Source organism: Citrus clementina, unplaced genomic scaffold (assembly GCF_000493195.1).
Source record: "Citrus clementina cultivar Clemenules unplaced genomic scaffold, Citrus_clementina_v1.0 scaffold_9, whole genome shotgun sequence".
NCBI lineage: Eukaryota > Viridiplantae > Streptophyta > Magnoliopsida > Sapindales > Rutaceae > Citrus > Citrus x clementina.
The window spans coordinates 23,599,741-23,613,912 of NW_006261964.1; the positions used below are offsets into that span (position 1 = coordinate 23,599,741).

At 34.8% G+C, this 14,172-nt stretch overlaps 2 protein-coding genes, 1 long non-coding RNA gene and 1 pseudogene across 3 annotated transcripts; 2 read left to right on the top strand and 2 right to left on the bottom strand.

Moving 5' to 3' along the window:
• Window positions 1-687: 687 nt before the first annotated feature.
• Window positions 688-1,710, top strand: LOC18031382 (non-functional pseudokinase ZED1). The gene has a single exon (XM_006421272.2). It carries the CDS (start codon window positions 688-690, stop codon window positions 1,702-1,704), a length of 1,017 nt encoding a protein of 338 aa, XP_006421335.1. The 3' UTR covers window positions 1,705-1,710.
• Window positions 1,711-2,192: 482 nt separating this feature from the next.
• LOC112100304 lies at window positions 2,193-3,752 on the top strand. The gene is made up of 3 exons (XR_002906632.1): window positions 2,193-2,700; window positions 3,114-3,176; window positions 3,494-3,752. It is a non-coding gene; the product is annotated as an uncharacterized LOC112100304 (long non-coding RNA).
• Window positions 3,753-5,469: 1,717 nt separating this feature from the next.
• LOC18033516 (agamous-like MADS-box protein AGL62) lies at window positions 5,470-6,030 on the bottom strand. The gene has a single exon (XM_006421273.1). It carries the CDS (start codon window positions 6,028-6,030, stop codon window positions 5,470-5,472), a length of 561 nt encoding a protein of 186 aa, XP_006421336.1.
• A 4,542-nt stretch (window positions 6,031-10,572) lies between these two features.
• LOC18032026 lies at window positions 10,573-11,139 on the bottom strand (annotated as a pseudogene).
• Window positions 11,140-14,172: the final 3,033 nt, after the last annotated feature.

Sequence of the window (14,172 nt, forward strand, 5' to 3'; positions counted from 1 at the left end):
ATGATACATTATTGACTAAATTCCTGGTAGTTTAAATGTTACTAACTTAGCAACTCCCTGCACTTTTTGATTGGATGGGATGAATGATTTAAAATATGTTTAAATTTCAAGTCAAAATTGAAGTATAAAACAGTACATTTTATACATAGACGCTGTCAATTATCTGAAACAAATAGATGAGCCTTTAGCACATGTTATGTCTGTGGCTTACTTTACATTGCATGTCAACATTAGATATGGAAATTTGCATATGGTTGACTGGGAAGACTTGCAAAGATGTCAATTTTCACTTTAGTTATTTGAAGTCTTGCTTCAGATTTTATACACACATGCCAAATCTGGAGCTTCTTTCCCAAACTTGTAACTGCTATATCTCCTTTATCTGAACACTGGAATTGGCCACCCAAAGGTATATCTTTCAATGCTCTGCTTCATTTTCTTCAAGTGCATCTGTGCGTACGGCGCCATGTTTTCATTTATATGCTTCTAATGTTACATTTCTGGAATCAGAAGAAATAAACAATCAAATATTTTCTCTTTACTTCATATTAAACATGAAACGTCACTGATGAAAATATTTCCTTTTCCTGAAAACTTAATAGAACATTTAAAAGTTGTACTACTATACTAGTTTTATCTTATTTCAATTCAGTGAAAGCATTTCATTGGTTTCTGAATAGGTATTAGATGAGTTCGTTTTTTAGAAAGATCAAGCATCTGGGCAAGGCTGATAAGGAGACATTTATGTTGATGAATGGCAAAGTTTTTCTTGAAAAATTGATCAAATCTTGTGATAATAAACGCAACCCTATTCGTTGTTTCCATGAAAACGAGCTCAAGATAGCAACAAAAAATTATGACAGACAGAAAGTTATAACAACTGGATTGGGCTATGAATTATTCAAGGGTTTTCTGCATGACTATCCTGTTTCTATCATGAAATTTGTAAACTCCGACTATGCAGCTGAATTTTGTTTTAATAACATTGTATTTGCATCACAAATGAATCACAAGAATGTGATAAGGCTGATTGGATGCTGCCTAGAAACTGAAAATCCTGTTTTGGTATTTGAATATGTTGAGTATGGAACTCTTGCTGATTGTATTTATCATCCTCGTCAACCCAATTTTGAACCTGTCACGTGGTCACTGAGGTTAAAGATTGCAATGGAGATAGCTTATGGAATTGCATATCTCCATGTTGGTTTCTCCAGGCCTATTGTTTTTAGAAACTTAAGACCATCGAATATTTTATTCCAGGGACAATCTGCTGCCAAACTGTTTGATTTTTCGTACTCTGAATCTGTTCCAGTGGGTGAAACACGCATAAGAGGCAGGGTGATGGGAACATTTGGATATCTTCCTCCTGAATACATTGCAACAGGTGATTGCAATGAGAAGTGTGATGTTTATAGTTTTGGTATGTTGCTACTTGAGCTCTTGACTGGACAGAGGGCGGTTGATCGAGAAACTGAAGATGGGTGGTTTTTGTCTGATCGTGTGAGAAAATATATTAAGAAGAGTAGGTTCACTGAGATAGTGGATCCCGAAATTGTTGGAGAAAGATTATGCTCAGCAAAAGAGCAAAAATTGAAAGCTTTCACAAGGCTGGCCTTCAATTGTCTCTCTGTATCAGCAGATGATAGACCTACAATGGTAGATGTGGCAAAACAACTTAGGCTAATGCATCGTTCTGAAATGTAATTTTATGAAGCATATATTCCTAGTTTCTTCATCTGTTCTTTCTCTCTCTTGTTGCTACGATCATGTCATTCTATCATACTTCATATGGCATGTCGAATAACTATACCACAATTGGTACTCCGAGATAAATTTAATTTAACTTCACTTTTTTAATTTCTTCATAATTCTACTTTACTTGAATGGTTGTGAATTTTTTGTTAAGATTTTAATTTCAAAAGAATTATGTAACATATGCATTTTGATTTTTACTAATTAAGTGTATGATTTAATTTTTCCTCTTCGATATTAATTTTAAAATTGTCACAACATTAAATCAAGATAAATTGAGCACGATTAAAAGCTCAGGTAGTCGGATTTTATTTTCGTCACGGGTCTAGTATTAGCTTAATTTGTATTAAGCTTAAGTGAAAAAAAAAAAAGAAGCTGGTTTCTATAAATGGAAAGTGGGAGACTGGTTTTCAAAAAAGGAAAGAAAGAGGGGCACGTGAGAGAGAAGGAGAGAGAGAGATTGATCCGGTTTGACCCGCAAAACCGACCCGACCCGTGACCTTGACCCAGACGGATCTCGCGATTCGGGCCACCTCACCGGCCGAGCTTGGTACCGGTCGGAAGCTTGGAAGCCGGCCGTCATAACCCAGCCGTCCTCGTTGCCGGAAAACGGCAAGAATACCGACGATCGAAGCTCGAAAAGACGCGGCAAAAACCCATCATCATCGCCGTCTATTTCGCCGGAGTTTGGGCACGCCTCCAGCTGGGTTCTACTCCTCACGTCACCATCATCATTTTCCGACCAACCTTGCCACCTGAAACGGCCGGATTGTTGACGATCGGCCACTTGGAAAGCTCGGGCCTTTGGGAGCACGATCCGCCGCCATCGCCGCGCGTGGTAAGTCACCGCCGGCACCATTGGACTCACCGAGGTCTGAACCATCAGACCTAAGCTTCCTGTCGTCGTTGACTGAAGTCTGGTCACCGTTGACCGGCAGGGGCAATTCGGTAAATTCATAAAACCTTAGGGTGAATTTGTAATTTATGGAATCAGTGGATAATTTGGTAATTTTAGGTTAAGGCAGTGAGGTAATTTGAGATTTCGAGGGTAATTCAGTAATTTAAGTCGTTAAGGACATTTTGGTAATTTTACGCTCCGAGTGTAATTTCATAATTTCTGATATTGTGGTAATTTCGTGATCTGAATTGAGGACAATTTAGTAATTGAAGATTTTGAGGATAATTTTGGTAAAATAATGATGTTGTGGGCATTTTGGTAATTTTGGCATGCATGGGTATTTTGGTAATTTTGTGCATGCGGGAATAGTTTATTGTGGATAGATATTCGTTTTGAGAATTATTATGTAAAATTTGTTGTATTTCAAATTTACTGTGAATGATTATGTTGTTTCCTTGATTAGGAGGATCCGTGAACGAGAATCAACCCGCGGACGTTGTTGATACCGAGTCTGGACTTCGTCACTGTGAGCAGAATATACAAAACCTATTTTCATAGTATATTCTGATTTTACCATACAGTACAACATGTTTTTTATGCTTCGATTTAATGATTTTCTAGACAATTGATTTTTTATTTACGTGTTGATATTTATTGTTATCAAGAATGAGTTTGATTAATGATTTTATTGTCATTTTTGAGTAAATGCATGGTATTAGAATTTAGTGGATTTGAGATATGTTAAATAAAAAGAAAATGAGATTTCAGATGTGATTATATGTTTATGAACATGTGTATAAAAAGTTGTTTGGAAAATCATTGGACAATACCCTTTCCCTCCAGATACAGAGATACAGATAATACGAGATGAATACAGAGATACAAATGAGATGAGATAGAGGCATTTGGGGCCTGTTTGAACACACATAGAGACTTTGGGCCGTGTGTTTGGGCGCTTTTACCTTTTGGGGGCTTATGCATGCAGTATGATGATTACAAAGATACAGATGTTGAGATACATGAGATACGAGATGAGATTTCCCTATCTATCCGTTGTAGCTCCGGGGCATGATGGTTCCCTGATTGCCCGTCCGTCGAGGTCCGGATATGATGAGATCATTCCTCTGGGTACTTGTTTGATGATAGTTTTTGGTATTATAAGTATTATGATTTCATTGATTTTATTCAGATTTATGTAATATAGTTATTTCAGTGACTGATTTGAATTGAATATGTTTATATAAGTTATGATATTTTGATGAAATTGATTTGAGAAAAATTAAATCATTTTAAATAAATTTATTTTTCAAAAACTACTATCCACTCACTGAGCTCACTGAGTTTTATACTCACCTCATTTTTATTATATTTCCCCCCACAGGAGATTTGCAGGTACATTAGTTGACCCAGCAACGATAGTTAGATTTGAAATTGTGGCCACGTGATGGTGCTAGGAGTCGTAGATTTAATATTTTTATATTTGAGATATTGCGAATTGTATGTATTTGTTATATTTTGTAATTAAGGATAACCATTATATTTTAATATTAGAATGATTTGGGTGATATTTGGTATGTTGACTTGAGAAGTTAGTTATGAAGGATGGATGAATATTGAATTATTTTTAGCGTATTTTTTGTAAATTGTAGGTTTGGGGATGTTTTATTTATAGGGGAGATTTTGTCAAATTTTTGATAAAATTCTTAGATATCATAATTATTATTGATTCGATTATACGAGTTTAGATAGACCCGCCCTGGAGTACGGGACGGGTCGTTTCAAATTATTCGTTTGCATCACAAACAATTATGTGTAACAAAAATTCCCATAGGCCGAGTTCGATTGGATGTGACTTCGCTTTCAATCCAATCACCTGAGTTCAAGTAAAATTTTGAGACAAGGATTAATGTTTAGCAGGTAGTTTTCATTAATTTCTATCCCTAACTTGTGTGTGTGTATTGGTGTTTACCTGTGTCTATTTTGATTACCCACTAAATTCCTTTGTTTTTAATCAAATTTCAAACAAAGGATGGATTAATGACCCCTTCAAAATTACACAGGTTTTACACGAATTTTAAACCATTAGATCAAAGATTGAAGATTATATAAATATTAAATTACACGGAACACTAAGTTTTGCACATTAATTTCTATGATTTTTTCCTTATTCTCTCTTCTCAACCTTTTTTTTTTCTTTTTTTACTGTTCTTTCTCATTCAGCTCAACTCTCCATTTTCTTATTTGTTCTTGTTCTCTCTCTCTCTCTCTTTTTGAAAGGAAATCCCATTTAATTTTGGAATAAAAAGTTATTCAATATGTTCGTTTTTTTATATCTGTAGCATAAACTTGTGTGATTTGAAGGTGCCATTGATCATTTCTCACTCAAGTAGAGGAATTTCAAATATATTTAAAATTAGATAGACTTCCTAGAGGGCCGAGTTCTTTTTTGGAATGTATTTATTTACTTTCTATCATGATTTATAAATATCTCGAAGATGTCGTTGAAAAGACAAATCAATTAATAATTACTTCAATGACATATTGATTTGAGTATGACTACTATTTACTTAGTAATTACTTTGCACGACAAATCAACTTGAGTATGATTGCTAATGATTCTGACCAGATTAATTATATCCAGGGCACATCAATTAAGTTTTTTTCTCAAACTATATCATCGGCATTTGCCGTCATGGTGAAAATTCTATTTCTCACGGTTGATAGTTTTGTTTAGCATTTTATATCCAATTTTGGACACAACAGTAAGTTGCATTCTCATTTTAGAGACAAATACCAAATCAAAAGGAAAATATTAAATATTATTTATGATAAAAATACATAGGAGGTGCCATAGAGGAAGAGGCTGCAGTAGTCTTTTCATTGAGTTTGGCAAGAAAAGATTTATGCAGATTATCAATTGTTGCATCCATTTGAAGCAGCTCCTGATGGTTAAGCTCATCAACTGAAGTTTCCCACCAACGCGGCTGAGTCTCTTTCCCCCTCCTCATCTGCTTCAACACCTTCTCCCGTTCCTTTTCCTCATCCAATTGGCGAAGCAGCTCATTATGCTGGTGATTGAGTTCATTAATTCTCACCTGGCGGTGAGCCTCAGCCAGCGGATGAGTGTTGTCATTTGCTGCCTGGTTCAACCCCACGAAGCGGTTTGCAACAGCTTCAATGGAAGGGTGGCCGAATGAGAAAGGCTTTCCAGACTGTGAGAACACCAGAATGGCAATCTCAGAGCCCGTGAGAGTCACAAGCTCACTGGCCTTCTTGTAGATCCCAGATCTACGTTTTGAGAACGTGATCAACCTACCATCCTCACTCTCAATCTTTTTCATCTCAATCTTTTGTCTCCCTTTGGTTTTCTTGTCTGCCATTTCCAAAATCAATGATATCTGGCTAGTTTCTTTTTTATGAACAATGATTTTCTCGTGCTCCGATATGGTCATTTTGGGATGAATTTATAAGAGGAAAGACGCGTAGAATTAATTAGTATAAGGTAAGGAATTTATCTTACTAAGTTGTTACCTTATTATCTTACCATGTTTTTCAAAATCTAATACAAGGTGTAAAGTTACTAAATGAGATACCTAAAACCCCAAAGAATTTAATTCATTAACAATTATAAAAAGAAAATAGGATGAGGTAACAACTAGGAATAGATAAATTCATGACCTTACTAACTAATTCTTTGTGTCTTTCCTCGTATAAATTCACCAGAAAGTTACCATATCATCAAAGCACATGAAAACCACTGTACTGCTCATAAAACATAAATTAGGCAAGCACATTCATTTTGGAAATGGCAGCCAACAAAAATTTATTGAGCTTATTATATATGGTAGTAATGCGCCATAGATGTGTGACAAAAAAGGGAAAAGTTTTAAAAATGTATCTAATATTTTTGCAAATCAAAATGTCACTCTAGTCTGTACTAATTAATAACCTCATTGTCAGCTAAAATATAAAACAAACTAATGAAAATAAAGATTTCGTTCACCAAAAACTTATGTCGTACATATGTATATGTACGCATATGCCGTATTTTACTAAAAGTAATGCTAGAATCATAAACTCTTTGCATAAACTATTTTCTCTACAAAGTGAAGTGGAATAACATTAGTAAGTACATGGATCATGGGATATTTCCAATCACCTTTAACTGTTATACCACAAATATTTGTAGAAAATAGCTTGTACAAAGAATTTGTGGTAAATTCTACATATTAGAAAATATTAGGTGCTCTCTTGTGTTTTCCCTCTGCTATTGATTTTTTTTCATGGGAAACATGCATGAGTTAAGAATTCAACTAGAGACAATCTACACGTCGAATGAAACTACTGAATATGTTTTTTTTTTTTTTTGTTTAAATACTCATAATTTTTAAAAATCAATTTAACTGATATTAAGCCATCAGTAAATGATAAAATATATTATTATTAAAAATCAATAATTAATGATGTAATATAATTTTGAAAAAAAAAGTACCGTGACATCGTCACCACAGCTAATGGCTCTGTTGGTATCGTTGGGAATGGCGCAATGACCGGCGATGAGATTTAGAGATCTGCAAAACAGTGAGATTGTTATTGGCAAAATAGCATCATGATGCAGGCACACATTTCTCCCAGAAGTTGTAGGTCAACATAATATTGTCAATGAAGCTTAGTGGCTGAACAGCGTTGTAATGGATACCATCAAATTTAAAATGTCGAGAACTACAATTCGATGCCAACCAAAGAGGCACAGTGAGGGCGTTCATGCGTCCTTAAAGTGGTAGGCCAGTATAATGTGACTGGTGAGGAGGTAGTGATCCAGCGATAAAGGAAATAATAAATACGTAACACCAGACTCAAATTTTTTAATTCTACACATCGACACCAGAAGAAATAGGAACGATGTCGATGTAGGCGTGCATGCCTCCAAAAGTGAATGGGCAATATAATGAAGTCAGCAATGTGGTCGATTGGATGACGAGATATTGAGACTGTGATTGGCAAAAGAGACACAATTAAGTCTCGCATACCTTGCAAAAGTGGTCGATCGCTCAATGTAGTGTCATCTTCAAATCGTGGGGAATAAGTCTGAAAAGGAAAATAGGAAAATCAATGACAAAAATAAAAATATAACTAATATCAAATGTTAACAAAGAATGAGAATTAAGGGAAAACTTGACATACTTGACACTAGCTAGCTTTTTGGATTTGCAAGCGTGTCTGTTTGTTTTGATTCTTAATCATGATTTTCATGTTAAAACCTAATCAATCAAAATCCCTAGAAATTCACACAAAGATGAACCCAATCACCTTCTCTTCAATAAAACTAAATAAATAAATAATTCTTATATTTTGCTAGTACTAAAAATATTGAAGCTTGACCCGAGTTTAAGGAAAATGTTAAATCTTTATAGGGAAAAGTGCGTAAAATACACGTACTTATGCACGCGCTTGAATGCGTAATATGCATAAATGTAAATACAACTATGTTCTATTAAAAATTACTAATTGGAGTTCTCATGGTTATTAATTGAAGCATGTTACAGATAAGTTAACTCCAATTTGCCTAGTTAGCGAACAACAATAGAACAACAATATTTGGGATAGCATAATGTAGCCCCCTATGTTTTCAACAAGTGACATCAACACTTCCTTTTGAATATTATACCATTTGTTTCTCTCAAACCAAAAATTTATTTATGATATTTTACTAGAATTATAATATTAAAATAAATGAAATAATATATGCATTTTAATATATTTTCAATATTATAAAAAATATTTTAATATTTGACAATTTGTTAGACATATTTTACCATACTAAAGTAAATTTCAGAATAAATAGAAATGTATCATTAAAATAAGTGTATAAAAATTTTAGTCATTTAAAATTATTATATAAAATAATTTTAATATTATTAATACATTAAATATATTTTGTTAATTGTAAAATTTATGTAACCCAAAGATTTATTTACAATCTCTATAATAAATACAAATATATTATTAAAATAAATATAATAATTTAAAATTTTAAAATTATTGTAAATATTAAAAATATTACTATTATTATTATTAAGATTAAATTATTTATATTTATTATTTGAGTCTTTTAAAATTAGTTATCTAAAATGGGATGGATATACCCAAGTTGCAGATTGGAAATATCCCCACCATTTTAGACACCCAATAAGGTAGTGCATATATTTTAAAAAACTTCAGATCCCCACAGACAGGTGCCAACCCAAAAATATATATTGGGTGTTTAAAATGGTGGGGATATTGCCAATCTGCAATTTGGGTATATCGGTAATTATAAATACTTGAATAGTGGGTTTACTCCTTAATTATTTCTATATATGGATACTATTTTACCAATATTTGAATTTTTTTTATTTGTTACCTAATTAGCCTCACACTCACTCCAGTAATTATTAAAATTTAAAGGCTTTTGGTTGTCAGCAATTAATAAATCTTTCCGAAATTATGCTGGGCAAAACAGCAAAAAATTGCAAGCTTTTGGTTGTCATCAATTAATTTATCTATCTATATGAGTACGTGATAGACCTTCAAATGGTAGATGTGCGAAAACAACTTAGGCTGATTCTGAAATGAAGATTTTAAGGCATTTATACTTTATGCATCTTTTCTTTCTCTCTCTTGCTGCTAGGACTACGATCACGTCATCCTATCATACTCCAAATGCTTGTTCAATAAACGTGCCATAATCGCAATTCCATTTTGCTATGTTAAATTCTTTAGAACGATAATCTTGTAAATATATCTTCAATTTACCCCTACCTAGGGGGAGAATATTTAATTTACCACCTACTTAAAATGACGATCTTCAATCTACTCTATAAAAGTGTGAAAATATCAATTTATCGGCATTTACCACACACACACACACACACACACATATATATATAATAGTTTTTTGGTCAGGGATCTTAAAGTGTGGAAAAGTTCAGGAAAGCTTCAAAACTGTACAGTTTTAAAACATTGTGAAATTAACATTATAAAACTATAGGGTTTTAAAACTTTCTCGGACTTTTTCATACTTTAGAATTTTAGATTGAAAATTTTTCTATATATATATATATAGACACACACACACCCAATCAAAGCGCCCCCTATTTTCTATCATCTTTTGAATTAAAATTAAGGTAAATAGAGGTTTTCACACTTTTTCGAAATATATTAAAGATTGTCATTCTATCGAGGGAATGAATTGAAGTTCACCTAATTCTTTTTATATAGTTCTATTTTACCTGAATAGTTGTGAATTTTTTTGTTAAGATTTTACGTTCAAAATATTTATTACTCTATGTCACAAACAATTATGTGGAACCATACGTCTCATGGGCATAATACAATTGGCCATGAATTCACTTTGTACCCGATCACCCGAGTTCGATAAGAAATACTTGGGGTAGGCGTAAATATTTAATGGAAAGGGATTTTTATCTCCATCGAAACCTTACATATACGTTCATATCATTTGATCGCCCACCAAAATCGTTTATCTTTGTTTTTAATCAAATTTCAAATTGAGGAAATTAAAAATATTTGTAGCTACGTACTTCCTTGAGGGTTTATTTATCTACTTGTGATTATAAACATGGTTTGAATAGCTGGCTCGATGATGTATTTGGAAAGTTGGGGTTTTGAAAGTAAATCTAGTTCACCAAGCATGAACAAGTAAATTACTTGGACAAATTGACAGATTACTTTGAATATTGCTGCTAATGATGCTCACCAAGCCATATCACATTTTTAGGCACAACAATAACTTGCATTCTCAAATTATATCATAGGCATTTACGATTGGTAGTTTCTAAGCATTATCCAGTTAATCATTTGGACCCGCAACCTCAGATATTTTATAGACAAATGCCAAACCAAATGGAAAATGAGGTATATTATTTATGATGAAAATACAAGGAAGGTGCCACGGGGGAAGAGACAGCAGCAGCAGCAGCCCTTTCATTGAGCTTGGCCAGAAAAATTTGGTGCAGATCATCAACTGCTGAATCCATTTGAAGCAGCTCCTGCAGATTATGCTCATCAATAGGGGTTTCCCACCAACGCGGCTGAGTCTCTTTACCCCTCCTCATCTGCGTCAACATCTTCTCCTGTTCCTTCTCCTCATCCAGCTGGCGCCGTAGCTCATTGTGCTGCTGATTCAGCTCGTTAATGCTCACCTGGCGGTGACCTACAACCAGCGAATGAATGTTGTCATTAGGCAGCTGGTTCATCCCAAGGAAGCGATTTGCAACAGCCTCGACGGAGGGGTGACCAAAGGTGTATGGCTTCCCAGATTGTGAGAACACAACAACGGCAATCTCAGAGCCAGTTAGAGTCACAAGTTCAGTGGCCTTTTTGTAGATCCCTTATCTCAGTTTAGAGAATGTTATTAATCTGTCATCCTCATTCTCGATCTTTATCATCTCAATCTTTTGTCTCCCTTTGGTTTTCTTACCTGCCATTTCCAAAATCAATGTAATTGGCTGGTTTCTCTTTTATTAATAATGATTTTTCTGTGCTCTGATATGGTCATTTTTTGATGAATTTATAAGAGGAAAAGCACGTGGAATTAATTAGTATAAGGTCAAGAATTTCTCTGCATAAGTTGTTAACTTACCATACCTTTAAAATTTAATATAAGTCTATAAAGTTACTAAATGAGGTACGTTAAACTCTAAACAATTTAATTCATTATTCACTATAAAGACGAGTGTGTCAAGTTGCTCAGTAAGATACCATAAACTCTAAAGATTTTAAATCATTAACAATTATGAAGAAAATATGGTAAGGTAACAACTTAGAATAGTTATACAGATTTGTGACCTCCTAACTAATTCTTTGTGTCTTTTCTTTTACAATTTCATCAGAAAAATGACCATGTCAAAGGACATGAAAACCACTTTGTTCAAAAAAAAGAAAAAAGAAAAAAATTTAATCAATCACTTTCATCCCGGAAATTGCTGATTGAGCTTATTATATATGGTAGTAATGCCGTATTATTTGCAGCAATTGAGGGAAAATCTTGTAGAAGTGCATATGATATTTTAACAAATTAAAATGTTGCTCTAGTCTGTACTAAATACTAATTATATATCCTCAATGTTTTCTAAAATGTAAAATAATTCATGAAAGCCAGATTTCATCCACCAAAATCTTTTGGTGTGTGTATTGGCATGCATAGGTACTTTACAAAGAATAATGTTGGAATCACTTGTTAGACTTATTGTTGTTTTGTGCCCTAAAAGCAAGCGATGAAACAACAATTCTTGAATTTCATAAGATTTATTTATTCATTATTTATTTTAGGATAAAAGCTCATTTAATCCCTATATTTTTAAAAATACCTCAAAACATTTCTGCCATTTGATAGACAGCAAATGCATGAGCCACGAAGATCTGGAAATGCCAAAGCCAAATCCTAAGTTTGCTACGTGAGGGCATGAGTCCCATGCAAGCCATGCATGAAACATGCATGTGCTGAGATCGTGAAGATACGTGCTGGAGCTGGAGCCGTGATCTAGGAATATGCTTATCAACAATTGTGCAGCGAGTAAGGAGGGAAGCTAAGACACGGAATTTTTTTCGATTATCTTTCGGTTTCGAATTCTTAGCTAAGTTGTTATACTCATTTATTTAGCCGTAATTGTAGGATGGAAACCAAAGTCTTGTTATTATAAATAAGCTCCAGAATATGAATAAAGGTATTGAGAATTCTAAACAACAATTATTTGGTCTTTTCTCCATAAGCAGAAAAATATCACTTGTGTTACGCGTGATCATTGGCTGTCTCTGACTGGGACCTAACATTGGTATCAGAGCGGGTTAACAATGATGACCAACAAAGAACGTATTGAGCGAATTGAAGCTAATCTGAAAAGCATGGAGAGCCGAATGGAACGCATGGAGATTGGGATCAATGACAAGCTTCAGCGATTAGAAGACACCATCAAAAAATTAGCAGAAACTTTCAATGCATCCAAAGACACCACTAGCCACGGCACCAACGAAACCATTGGTTCACCGCGGCCAGTTCGAGAAGAAAGTGAAGGAGTAGTGAAGCTGCACGGTATGCCCAAGTCAATCATCAGCGATCGTGACCCCATATTCATCAGCAAATTTTGGCAAGAGTTCTTTAATTTATCAAGCACCAAACTCAAAATGAGCTCGGCGTACCACCCGCAAACCGACGGCAAAACGGAGGTAATTAATCGATGCTAGGAACAGTACTTGAGATGTTTTGTTCACTGGTGGCTGCGAAAGTGGCATTCTTTTTTGCCGTGGGCAGAATTTTGGTACAACACCACATTCCACGTCTCCACCGGAATGACTCAATTCCAAGCTTTGTATGGAAGACCACCTCCAGCCGTGCCCATGTATCAACTTGGTTCCTCGCCGGTGCATGAGGTTGATCAAGCCTTACATTCGCGTGATGAACTGCTCTTACAATTAAAGAAAAACTTAGCCACAACAGCTAACAGGATGAAGCAAACAGATGACAAGAGTCGCCGCGACGTTGAGTTCAAACAAGATATGGTGTTATTAAAGTTACAGCCCTATCGGCAGACTTCAGTGTTCAGAAGGGCACATCAGAAATTAACTTGCAGGTACTTTGGGCCGTATTTAGTTTTTTGCAGAGCTGGAGCCGTTGCCTACAAACTACAATTACCAGAGAATGCTCGAATTCACCCAGTGTTTCACGTCTCCTTGCTTAAGAAAGCCGTGGGTGATTTCCTTAGCAACGACGTCGATTACCACCTGTGGATGATGAAGGCTCGGTGATCATGGACCCTGAATCTATCCTTGACACACGTTGGGTAAAGAGAGGAGGTAAAGTGATCGAGCAGAATCTAGTCGGTTGGAAAAAAAAAATGCCGGCTGAAGAAGCAACATGGGAGGACACCATAATGCTGCACCAACAGTTTCCCAATCTGACCCTTGAGGACAAGGGTATTCTTCGAGGATGGGGCAACGATAGACAGCAAATGCATGAGCCACGAAGATCTGGAAATGCCAAAGCCAAATCCTAAGTTTGCTATGTGAGGGCATGAGTCCCATGCAAGCCATGCATGTGCTGAGATCGTGAAGATATGTGCTGGAGCTGGAGCCGTGATCTAGGAATACGCTTATCAACAATTGTGCAGCGAGTAAGGAGATTGTAGGATGGAAACCAAAGTCTTGTTATTATAAATAAGCTCCAGAATATGAATAAAGGTATTGAGAATTCTAAACAACAATTATTTGGTCTTTTCTCGCCATAAGCAAAAAAATATCACTTGTGTTACGCGTGATCATTGGCTGTCTCTGACTGGGACCTAACACCATTACTTCTTTTTCTTTTTTACTTACTTTTACAATATTATCCTCTTAAAATAATGTTTCTTTTTTTGGACATTAATAAAAAGAAACAAATTAAATTATCAATTTAAGCCTAAAAAATAAAATAGAATAAAAAAGAACTTATATTATTTGGTACTGAACAATTTGTTGATGAGTAA